A 13,129-nucleotide genomic window follows, 5' to 3' on the forward strand; every position below is an offset into this window, starting at 1 on the left:
AATGGTCTGGGCATGCGTGACCTAAGTGGTCCTTTCTTCCCCAGCAGTCCCTGCTCCCAGCCTCCCCTCCCCCCTAGTGACCACTTACTTGTCCCCGTGTGTGTCCACAGCCTGGATGTAGAAGTAGCGGGCAGGAAGTCGCACTGGTCCCCGGAGCCCCGGTCCCCATACCCTGCTCAGCCTGGCACTCACTGAGGGGGCGCTGTCACTGCAGGACACGGGCACCGCTATGCGAATCACTAAGAACAGCTGCCAGATCATTGACAACATTCACAGGAGGGCAGCCGAGTGATGGGAGAGACAGCCGGAGCATTGGCCGGGCACCGCTCTAGTGTACGCCAGGCATGGACTGCCGATAGGAAACTGTGATGGTGCGAGTGTGCAGAGGATATGGGAGGGACACAGCGATGGCCAGCCAGTCCCATGTATTAGAGGACATCCCTGCCTGGGAGCAGGCACTACATCAGCATTGCAGAGACACCTACACTCCGCTCCGCCTACGGAATGTGGGAGGACACACACAACTTCACTTTTGTGTCCGCCACCCTGAATGGCAGACGCCTGGCCCCGCCCTCTGGACTGCTTTTGTCAAACGCGATCTGGTTGGCTATTCCCTCAGCTCCCTTTAGTTCGGCTGGTCTTGGTATACGAAGTGAACGCATCTGTTAGGAATACTTTGTTACAGACATGTATCTCAGGAATGAAATGTAGCAGATTACCGGGAAAATGTAACAATCAGGCCCCATTCACACCTGAGCGTTTTGTAGCACGAAGATCGAAGCTCCAATATGGCCAGCAGGAAAAATTAATATTACTCTATAGAGATGGTTCACATCTGCACTCCGAGTCACCTGAAGCAGAACGCCCGAAGCTCTAAAAAGTATTGGAGCTGCTTTTGTAGCTCAAATTGGGCAGATTTGCACGTTTTTGGCTAGTTTTTATTCCCATAGAAAAGAATAGAAATGCGCCATTTTTGAGTTTTTGTGCGCTTTCGCGCATTGTAACAAGCATTTTGCTTGATTTTCTGCTCAAATGAAAAAATGTAAAAAAAAAAGTAATACTATATGAATAAATAAATGTGAAATTACATCAAATACACATATAAATAAAAAAAGTAATAAATAAATCATAATTAACCCCTAACCTTAAAAAAAAAGAAATAATTATTATTATTAATAATAATAATGAAAAACACCCGAACAAAAAAATACAATAATAATAAAACAAATTATTATTTTATTACTTTTTTAGGTTTTAGGGGGCTAAGGTTATGGGTTAATTATTATTACTGTATTATTACAAGTACAGTTAGGTCCATATATATTTGGACACAGGCACAATTTTCACACTTTTGGCTCTATATGCCACCAGAATAAATTAAAACAAAACAATCCAAATGAATTTGAAGTGCAGACTTTCAGCTTTAATTCAAGGGGTTGAACATAAATATCAAGTACAAATTTTAGGAACTGCAACCATTTTTTATACACAGTCCCTCCATTTTTAGGGGATCAAATGTAATTGGACAAATGAATATAATTATAAATAAAATGTTCATTTTTAATATTTTGTTGAGAATCCTTTACTGGTAATGACTGCCTGAAGTCTGGAACCCATGGGCATTACCAAAGACTGGGTTTCCTCCTTTCTGATACTTTTTTAGGCTCTAACTGCAGCTGTCTTCAGTTGTTCTTTGTTTGTGGGTCTTTCTGTCTTTAGTTTTGCCTTCAGCAAGTTAAATTAATGCTCAATTGGGTTGAGATCAGGTGAATGACTTGGCCATTTCAGAATATTCAATTTCTTTTCCTTCAAAAGCTCTTTTGAAGAGTGCTGCTTTTGCAGTGTGTTTTGGATCATTGTCCATCTGTACTGTCAAGCACCGTCCAATCAACTTTGCTGCATTTGGCTGAATCTGGGCTGTCAGTATATCTCTAAACACTGCAGAATTCATCCAGCTGCTTCTGTCTTCTGTCACATCATCAATAAACACCAATGACCCAGTGCCACTGGAAGCTATGCATGCCCATGCCATCACACTGCCTCCACCATGTTTTACAGATGACGTTGTGTGCTTTGGATCATGAGCTGTTCCAAGCCTTCTCCACACTTTTATTTCTTCCTGTCATTCTGGCACAGATTAATCTTAGTTTCATCTGTCCAAAAATGCTTTTTCCAGAACTAGTCTGGCTTTTTAGATGTTTTTTGGCAAAGTCTAATCTGGCTTTTCTATGGTTTATGAATGGTTTGCACCTTGTGGTGAACCCTCTGTATTTGCTCTCGTGAAGTCTTCTCTTGACTGGAGACTTTGACAATGATATGGCCACCTCATGGAGAGTGTCCTTCACTTGTCTGGAGGTTGCGAATGGGTTTTTCTTTACCATAGAGAGGATCCTGTGATCATTCACAACTGTTGTCTTCCGTGGATGTCCATGTCTTTTTATGTTGCTGAGCTCACCAGTGCGTTCTTCTTTCCTCAGAATGTTCCAAACTGTTGATTTGGCCACTCCTAATGTTGCTGCTATCTCTCTGATGGATTTGTTTAGTTTTTGAAGCCTGTTTCACTTGCATGAACAGCTCCTTTGAACGCATGATGTAGGTTCACAACAATAGATTCTAAATGCAAATACCGCGCTTAGAATCCACTTTAGACCTTTTACGTGCTTAATTGATGAAGATATAACAAAGGAATAGCCCACACCTGGCCATGAAACAGCTTTTGATTCAATTGTCCAATTACTTTTGGTCCTTTGAAAAAAGGGCGATGGCTAATCTTAAGAGCTGTAATTCCTAAACCCTTCCTCTAATTTGGATGTACATACCCTCAAATCAAACCTGAGAGTGTGCACTTTCAGCCCATATCCATTATATAACTATAGCTTGAATACGTTTTGGTTAATACCTGAAAAAAACTAAAATCGTGCCTGTGTCCAAATAATGGACCTAACGGTATTTATTTATGTTTATTTTAATGTATTTGTGTATTTATTTCTTCATTTATTTATTATTATTACCACCCTAAGAAAAATAAATAAATAAATAGAAAGGAAAAAAAAAAAATATTAAATACAAATACTAATAAAATACTAATAAAAAAAACTAAAAGCTGATGGAAAAGATTAAAAAAAAAAACAGAAAAACCTAGCAACAATTGATGCAATAGATGATATTTTTCTCTATTGGCTAATAAAAAATGCCAAAGCTCAAAAACAGCTAAAATGGTATATAACAATGCACAGAATTGTGGTAAAATAGGCGTGACATATCGTGCTGGAAGCTGATTGGTTTCTATGCAGAGCTGCACCAGATTTTGCACGCTATAGTTTTAGTAAATCAACCCCTATCTATCCATGCACATATGGGGGTTGATTTACTAAAGGCAAATAGATTGTGCACTTTTCAAAGTGCAGTTGCTCCAGAGCTTGACAAATGAGGTAAAGATTCAATTTTGCAAAGAATACCCAATCACGTGCAAGGAAACCAGAAAAAAAAACTGCATTTTTGCTTGACAATGATTGGATAATGGAAGTCAGCAAAGCGTCTGCTCATTTACTAAGCTCTGGAGCAATTACACTTTGCAAAGTACACAGTTTATTTGCCTAAATCAACCCCATAGGTTTTTATCAGAATTTTTTGGTAGGGGCCTTTTCAGACTGGAAAAAAACCCCAGAGCTACTGCATTTGGAGAGGAGTTTTTCAGCTGTAAAAACATTAATGCTGCAAACCGTGGCTATCTGGTGTTTATGAGCAGTTTTGCGACAAAACTCATGACAAAAAAAAATTAAAAAATCCCCTGCAAGGTAAAGGCATAATGTGCTAGAATGTATTGTTTCCCGTTATATTGTAAATCGCTGAGCAAACTGTTGGCGCTATATAAATCCTGTAAAATAATATTAATTGTACAGCTAACACTAGTGTTTTTATAATGTCTAGTATGCATGAAGCCTCAATATATACAACTCCGGCTATGGACTTCCCTGTTCACACTAGTACCATTTGTCATGCTTTTGGATTTGCATTTCAATGCTTGACAACAGAAATCACATAATTCTCTATGGCAGCCTTTCTCAACCAGGGTGTCTGGGCACCCTGGGGTGCCTTGAGGTTTCTTCAGGGGTGTCTAAAAATTGCCCAAAACTTGTATACAACTTGTATTAGAATAGTTTTTCATGTTTTAGAATGGGGTGCCCTTTTAAAATTATGGACAGTTTTGAGGCACCCTATTTTAGGACTGTCCATACTTTTTAAAGGGTGCCTTCACTGAAAAAAGATTGAGAAACACTACTCTATGGGACCCGTTCATAGGGCCAGTGCCAGCATAAGGCTGCTACAGGTGCCAGTATGGGGGGGGGGCAGAAAATAAAAATCCCTAGCCACTTGCTGGGGATTCAGATTTTTAAAATACCTGTCTTCCGTTGTTTAACGCTGCACCCGCTCTCCTACTGGACATGTAGAAGTTTTTGTTTGTCTCACCTGCCAGCTGCCTGTAGACAGTAGGAAGAAGCAGAGAATGCATAACCCCGCCCCCTCATTACACACTGCCATTTAGTGACAGTTCAGGATAGCTCAGTTTTCAACTCTGTGTGATATCCTTCATGCTATGCCCCATCACAACATGGGCGCAATGTGAAGAAGGTAGCAGCACAGCTGTAGATGTAGTAGATGTGGTGGAGAGGAGGCAGTTGCAGTAGAGTGGTTGGGGGGGGCACCTTCACTTTGTAGACATAAATCCTTCCACGAGCCCTGCCCATTCACACCTATGCAACGTGCTGCTTTTTTTAGAAATGCACATAGATTCATCAAAACTGGTCTCTCTTGTACATAGACCACCCAGGTGCCAGCCATTGTAGTCCATCTCCACTTTCCTATGAAAACATGAAAGAATGTCAGCAGCACTCCACTCAAGGACTTCCCTTAGCCTCGTGAGAAAGCCAGAAGTGGTGAAACGCGAAAAGGAAGGCTAGTTTTTGGGTGGAGATATTACTTTATGCAGTCAATTCATTGATTATGAATAAATACTGCAAGAAGAGCTAAGTCACAACCCGTGGCCTGTGGACCACATGTTGCCCCTGGTCCCTCTGATGTGGCACATGACATCATGCTCTGGGATGGCAGGTTAGCAAGCTGAGATCACAGGTTGTGACCCGCCATCCCAGAACATCAGAGTGCATTGAGCCGGCAGTGGAGGAAGCAGGTGGCCACTGAGGAAGCAGGAGCTGCATAAGCCAATGTTTCCTCTGTATCACCGGCTCCTGTCTCAGGTTGAGTGATGCCAAATGTACCTTTCTAGTAGCCTGGAGAGCATTGCCAGCAGAAGCTGGAAGAGAAAAGGGTCAGCTTATCAAACATCACATAGTTTTGCAATGGGCATATTAGCATTTATATAAAAGGGTTATTAGGCTGCTTTCATGCTGATCTGCATGGGCAGTGCAGTGTGCCTGCGGCTTTTCTGAAGATTAGTTGCACTGAGCCATAGATACTGTTATATTCTTTCAGAAAGTGCACCACACCCACAAGATATAATAAAAGTCTATGGCAAAACTCAGCTAACCCACAGGAAAACCGCAGGTGCACTGTGCTGCAGCCACGTTGCGAGTAAACCGCAGCACATCAGTGTGAAAGCAGCCTTATAGGGGGCTCAGGACAGTAAGGCTTCATTCACATTTTTGGTTTAGGGGGTGGTAAAACACCATAGTTTAGATGTGTTTTTACTACACACCCCCGATCAGGGGTCAACATCAGGGGTCATAATGGCAACCCTGCCACATGCTCCAGGGGGCCTGTGTCACTTCCCTTTCACATTCTGTTCTAGACTTGGACAGGAGGGGTGTTATGGACAACATATACAGGAACTGATCCTCTCCATTTTCCTCCTGCAATCATTGAAAGCCTGCTTCTCCTCCTGTCCTTCCCATCAGCTTTCAGTGGATGCAGAAAGAAAATGTTCATTATGCTATTCAAAAGAAAAAAAAATTTAAATTCTGAACCATTTGATTTCATTGTGACCCGCCATTGGTTACCAAATCACTAAAGTGACCTGCACTCTTTAAAAGGTTTAGCACCCCTGATCTAAATGGAGAGTGGCTGACATTCTTTCATGTTGCTTCTTTTGGCACAACATAGTGCATTTTTGGCCCCACAGAAAGGAAAAACGTTGTAAACACGTCTACATGTATTTTTACATGGTTTTAGCACATTTGTATGTATAACGGCCCATCTCCTCCTCCTAGCAACAACTACTCTATCCATGCTGCAGACAAAATGGAGAGAGCAGCAAATTGGAGAGATGTGCCTCATTCACACAGACCATCGCATGCTGTCTACATTTGGGGCCGCTAATCCACACCCACACTCCTGTCACAGTGGCTAAATGGTTATCCCTTCTGCCTGGCAGTCCTCGGGTCGTTGGTTCAAATCCCAGCCACGGCACCTCCTGCCTGCAGTTTGCATGTTCTCCCTGTGCCTGCGTGGGTTTCTTCCGTGTACTCTGGTTTCCTCCCACACTCCAAAGACATGCTGCTAGGTTAATTGGATCCTGTCTAAATTGGCCCCTAGTATGTGTATGTATGAATGTGAGTTAGGGACCTTAGATTGTACACCCCTTGAGGGTTAGGGACTGATGTGAATGTACAATATACATGTAAAAGCGCTGCGTAAATTGACGGTGCTATACAAGTACCTGAAATCAATAAAGAAAGAAAATGTTAGGGCTGGCGGCTGTGTCCATGCAGTTTCTGCGTCCCAATATACTTCAATGGGCTGTCTGCACACAGTACCTGGAAGTTGAGATGCTGAAAAAAATGGCCCATTCACACTATAGGGGCTGTGTGAACATGTCCCTCAGTTGGTGCGTGAAAGGACAATGCTGATCCCAAGAACAATAATTACTAGACATGTACACACTGGAAATTTTCGTTCCGGGTGCATTTATTTTTTGAAGAATTTTGTTTTCTCATATTCGTTATGTTGAACCAATTCATTTTCAGAATTTATTTAGTATTTACAGCATTCATTTCAGATATTCGATAGTCCAGGTACAAAATGTTGCAGTTTTTTTCGAAAGAATGTTCTATATTAGTTTTTCGGTTTCATTATTTTGGATGGATTTGTTAATCATATATTGATGCTATTCAATATTTTCAGATGCAACAGAATAAATAATGCAAAATTCTGTGACCCCGACTTTTTCAAATCTAAGAATTTCATTAGAATGTTAAACTGAACTGACTGTGACAATTACAAATTCAATTAAAATCACAAATTTACTGGAATCCAAATTATCAAACAAATTCAAAACTTTAATTCATTTCCCCATGAGCCCAAATTACTATCACATCATGAGATGTCATCCAAATGAAACAAATTATATTAATGCATTCGTTAGTTTTGTTACAACTTGTTTTTGGATTCATTGACATTAGTTACTATGTCCATTCAGAGATTTGTATACATCCGAATCCCTGAAAATTAAATTTTTCTCCAAAAATTGATTCTTTATGAAACTTAACACACATGTGTAATAATTACAAAGTTTACAGAGGTGGAATGACATTGTCCACAAAGTTTATGTCAATTAAGATGCCTACCCAGTCTCACTACAACTGCGACAGCTGCCAAAAAAAATAGCACAGCGAACACAACTGGTCAGTTAGCACAACTATCCAACACAACACAGAGGAAGCAGTTAAAGGGAAGCTAATGCTTGATGTCCCCACAAATATTGCTTGTCATTGGCCAAAACTGCATAAAAATGCGGTAATATGCATCAAAATGTGCTTCAAAAAGATTATGTACTAGTGTGAATGGAGGCTTAGACATTTGGGCAAAGTTAAAACATGCTGCATTCCACATTTTATGACAGTACATTTTATGTAAGTTTTTGTGACGATCTCTTGTAGTGAGAGAACTAAAACAAGATGCTTGTGAAAACTGAATCCAAAGTAAATCCAATCTCCAATAAACATACTCAGCCTCCATGTTAGAATTTGTAAATTTTATATGTTTTTTTATTATAGGTATTTATATAGTGCTGATAATTTACCCAGCACCTTACATATTGTACATTCACATCAGTCCCTGCCCTCAAGGAGCATACAATGTAAGGACCCTATCTCACAAACACATACTACATACATGTAGACAGGAACCAAATAGCCTACCAGCATGCTTTTTGGAGATAACTATTTTGTGCTGTCAGGTTTTCAAATTTTAACATACATTTATAAAGATCAAAGTTCACAAAACCCCTACTTACCACCATACAATGGAGGCAAGCCAATAAAGCATTTGCAATACTTTCAGACAGTATTGTCACATTAGAAAGACTTGTGACATTTCCATTAACAGTTTCAACATGTTCAACTTTCTGGTAGCTCGTATTTGCACCACTTTCAAAATGTGTCTCTATGGCACATAGAACTGTCATTAAAATTACCACCATTGGTAGATAAGGAATTAGAGGAAATTAAAGTGAAACTATACTCACCTTCACTCCAGCAATGCAGTGTCCACAAACTCCATGTCAGGAGTGTGTTGCATTCCTGCTCCGTCATAGCTGCTGGTTCCAGCATTCTAGTTTTGGTTATGATGCATTCTCCCTGTCTGTCCACCTGAAAGGCAGGCAACCAGCCAAGCCTGCAGTCTCATGCTTGTGGTAGTGCTGGTTACATGTGCTTAAGCTACCTGTTTGTCTGTCCTACTCTCAGGGCCGGTGTTCCCACTAGGAGAAATGGGTAGCCGCCTAGGGCTCACTGTCACCTAGGGCACAGCCATGGCCGCTGGTTTCTCTGTTCTCCTGCTTGCTGAGAATTGTATCACAGAGTGTTTTTTACCTTTTATGTGCACTTTGCTTTTTCTACTTTAATTGGATTGTTGCAAAAAATGTCATGTTGGTATCTCTAGTCCGCCTAGCCACTGCTGTGCCCATAAGTAGTGGGAGACAGCAGTGTGCTTCAAGGCCTTAAGAAGGAGCAGAAAGCTCCAAGAGAGTAGCCTGTCCTCTATGGCACCACACCTTCCCCCTCTGAGGTCACGTCCTCATGTGCGTTCCAAGCTGGCACAGGCACTTTCAGCTGTCCAGTGGCATCCTGGCACCACTCAGTCTCTCCATCCACGGTTCCAGCCCCACACTGCCTGATCTTGAAAGGACTGACGGTGACCATTATAGATGACAATCAACGTTTTATTTCTTTTTTGTGAGTGTTCTACACCGCTTGCTTATTAAGTTGGTCTTTAAATACTGCATTTAGTGGCACCTCCCTATCTTTTTCTTCCACATACAGAGCTAGCATACTGTGATAATGGCTGCCGCAGATGTTGCTGGTTTTTAATGGGCTTAGGAAAAAAAATTTAAGTTTTATTGTTTTCGGGAGGGGGTATGCAAGTAGCTGGTCTTGCCTAGGGCGCAAAATAGTCTAGCACCAGCCTTGCCTGTTCTGCTGTCTTGATTCCCTCACTGACGACCTCGCATCGGGTATTGACTATTTTCTGAGCTCTGTCTGCCTTTCGACTACTGATTTAACCCTGACTACTCTGAACCTTGTACCTGGATTGTCATTGAACTACTCTGCCTGTCTGCCAACCGCAAGTACCTGTTTGCTGTGCTCAGTTTGCGCCTGCCCTGTTGTGGTGGCCAGGCACTATAGCATTGTGTATGTATCCTGGGGGCAACCGAGTATCGGCAGGCCTGCTTGCCTTATGGGAAAGAGGGCTTCTATAGGTAAAGAACACAGAAGCCAGCAATAGTGCCTGCCTGCCCATGTTAGGGGTAAGCGTGTCACTCACTTGTTAGCTGCTAGCATATTCGGCCAGTCTTCTTCTGGATTTGGATCTTTGGCCCTCTTGATTGACTGGACAAGGGTGATGAAACTCCCAGACATCCAAGGGAGTTAATTCATCTTGGCATGTTCTGAAATTGTATGCTGAGCTGCACGTACACTGCAAACAAGCAGGTATGAATATTTTATTGCAGAAGAGACATAGTATGAGGTATTTATAAAGGGTGTCCCAGACACCCTTTGGAATTCTGTTGGGGCGCAGCACCAAAAGTGTCGGTGCTTACACCCAATTCATATACCCAAAAATTCTGAATTAATTTCATAGACAGGTAAATGAATTTGCCCATGCCTACACTGGACAGTTCTTCCTCAGTGCTCTCACTCCCACCCTTCCTATCTGGGCACTGTGCCTTTCACACCAACAGGCATTTGGCTAAGGAGTTTTGTACTGGTGATGGGCAGAGCCTGATGGGGAACTGAAAGACTGAGAGACTCAGCTTTTGATTGACAGCATACGGGAGTGGGAGGTTGCCCATAGTTGCTCATCAGTCCAATAGCTTTCAAATCTGCCTACTGCTGTGTACTGTCACTCAAAAGTGAAGTGGACCTGATGGGGAACTCATCTCTTGGTTTCTCATCAGACTCCACCCACCCAGTGATAAGGAATTTCCAAAATATGGGCATTCTCCATATTTGGGTCATGACAGCACCTGTATCCCTATTTACATTTAGCTTTTGGATGGGGAATGCCCTGGCCGACCACTAAATGAGGAGAAGTCACAGCCCTGTGTGGGAAGAATCACTTACATGACAGCTTTCCTGCCTAGGCATGGCCCGCTGTGAGTACTGGCATACCTCTGTACATCAACTCAGAGTTGGTCTCCATTACTGCCAGTTTCCTAAATGGAGAATTGGCAGTAATGCTTTAGCAATACATTCTTAAAGTAGAACCTGGAAGGAAGAAGTAGAGTAAGGACTACCTGAATTTGTCCCATGGGCTGGAAGGCAAATGCTTGCCTTCACCAGGTGCAGATAGTTCTTAGGGGAACTACCGCCAGAAATCTGTTGTTAGGGCCATTTTGAATTCGCCTGCTGATGTAAATGATTCTGCATTAAAAAGCCTGCCTGTTTTCAAATGTTTATTTTGTAAGAAAAGTTTTGCTTTTAAGTAATTGTAAATATTTTTTTTTAATAGCAAACATGTTATACTTACCTGCTTTGTGTAATTGTTTTGCACAGAGCAGCAATGATACTCCTCTTCTGTTGCTCATTGTTGCTAATTCTCCTTCTGATTACTTATTATGGGGGTGCTGGTATGGGCTCGATCCTGAACCTGGTTGTGTGTGTCCACTGACACACACCTTACAGCTTGACCACGCACCCGCTCCCTCCTCACAGGATTTGCTTGATAGCAGCAGGAGTCAATGGCACCCTTTGCTGCCTCCATATTCAGTGAAGAGAGAAAGAAAGGAGAGAGCCACTGCTCTCGGGCATAGCACTGGATGGAGTGAGGACTCAGGTATGTATTTGGAGAGTTGGAGGAAGGGGCCATACTACTACTGGGACATTTTTTATCTTGATGCAGGGAATGCATTGTAAAAAAACCTTCTGCTTTTACAATCACTTTAAAGTGATACTATAGTTTTTTTTTCTTTAAATAACAAACATGTCATACTTACCTGCTGTGTGCAGTGGTTTTGCACAGAGCAGTCCGGATCCTCCTCTTCATAGGTCCCCCCGCCAGCGCTCCTGGCCCCTCCCTCCTGTCGGGTGCCCCCATAGCAAGCAGCTTGCTATGGGGGCACCCGAGCAGGCACACTCCCAGGCCGAGGCGCTGCATGTCCATTCACAAACAGTGCCACAGCTCGGCCCCACCCCCGGCCTCTCCTGATTGGCTCACTGGCTGTGATTGACAGCAGTGGGAGCCACTGGCTCAGTCAATTAGGATTGAGAGTCCCTGGAGAACCGAAGCTCTCGTGGACATTGTTGGATCGGGCTCAGGTAAGTGTTAGGGATGGCTGGGGGGCTGTTACACACAGAAGGATTTTTACCTTCATGCATACAACGCATGAAGATACAAAAACCTTGAGCCTTTAGAACCACTTTAAGATCAAAGTTAAAAAGGAACTTTACTCTCCATTTTAATTTTTCTTCCTCTTACCTTGACAGCTGAGTTGTCCTTAAAAATATACTCACCAGATCAGCGGATCCAGTGTTGTCTTGGCTAGCTGCTGCCCCATCTCACCACTTTGGGAGGGTGGCTGTCTTCTCTGGGTTGTTTGAGATAATGCACAGCATTATATATGCAAGGCAGCAGAAATTGCCTAGCACATTTGCTGTGTGTCAGAGGTTCACCTTAGGGTTGCCATCTCATCCCTTTAAAACCCGAACACAGGTTCTGTGGCTGATTAAGGTGATAATTAAACTCATTTAGTGCCATATGTGCATTTAATCAGCCTCAGAATCTTTGTAATTAATATGTGCTCAGTTTTAAAGGGATGAGGTAGCAATCCTAGTTCACCTGGAGCCTCCTGGGATGCGTGACGTTAGTATCCTGGAAGGAGATATCATTCTCACATAGCCCTAATGTAATATCCAATGGTGTAAGATGGGAGGAGGACAGGAGGAAAATCATGTAAAGTGATAGATGAGGGTGCAGGTATGCTTTAAGTTGGTGTACAGAGACAGGCCAGACTGCTCAGTGTGAGGCTGTGTACTGGGTGTTAAAGTGCAGGACATGGGCCATCAGGTCCCCCTTGTGATTGACAGGGCACAGCAGTGGGCAGATTCTATAGCTGCTAATTGGATGTCTAACAGCTTTTAATCTGCCCGCTGTCATCTACTATCAGTCACAAGGGAGGAGGATCTGAGAGGGCAATAGTCTCTCAGCATCCCCATTAGCCTTCGCCCAGTCACTCACTAACCTCCTCGGCTGTTGCTCCAGTCTGTGCAGCAAGCCCAATGGCTTGGCTGTGAGTTCAATGTTGCTGAACTGCCTTGCGGATGGAGTGGCCGGCCTTCATGTGACATATTCATATACCAGTTTCCAACAAGTACATTAAAGTGTCACAAGCCCCAACATTTGTCATGTGGAGGCATAAAAAATTCTAAAGGGTGACTACGACACTCTAAAAATTCCAGGACCTATATTTTATAGACATAGAAATAAAGTATTTTGATTTCCTTTGTCTTATTAACCACTTCCAGTCCAGGCCAATTCTGACATTCTTCTCCTACAGGTAGAAAACATAATTTTTTTCACGCAATAGGATCCTTCAGGATGTCACATTTACCAGCCCCTTCCTTTCCTGAATGAACATAAGTGATTGGTACCAATCACTCACTGTGTTCATTCA

At 42.5% G+C, this 13,129-nt stretch overlaps 1 protein-coding gene across 7 annotated transcripts in view; it reads right to left on the reverse strand.

The window, feature by feature from the left end:
• Positions 1–506, reverse strand: part of POGLUT2 (protein O-glucosyltransferase 2) — a 91,424-nt gene extending 90,918 nt beyond the window's left edge. For 4 of the 7 annotated variants that reach the window (XR_016313806.1, XM_089684520.1, XM_089684519.1 and 1 more), the window contains exon 1: positions 89–506. Coding sequence is in view for 5 of the 7 variants with exons in the window: in XM_089684520.1 (XP_089540646.1) it covers positions 89–270 (182 nt within the window). In the remaining 2 variants the exon portion in view is untranslated. The remainder of the gene's footprint in view (positions 1–88) is intronic. The other 3 variants (XR_016313807.1, XM_089684522.1, XM_089684521.1) reach the window with 2 other exon arrangements.
• Between the last annotated feature and the right edge of the window lie 12,623 nt (positions 507–13,129).

Source organism: Staurois parvus, unplaced genomic scaffold (genome assembly GCF_062004578.1).
Source record: "Staurois parvus isolate SC_StPar_1 unplaced genomic scaffold, SC_StPar_1.0 ptg000349l, whole genome shotgun sequence".
NCBI lineage: Eukaryota > Metazoa > Chordata > Amphibia > Anura > Ranidae > Staurois > Staurois parvus.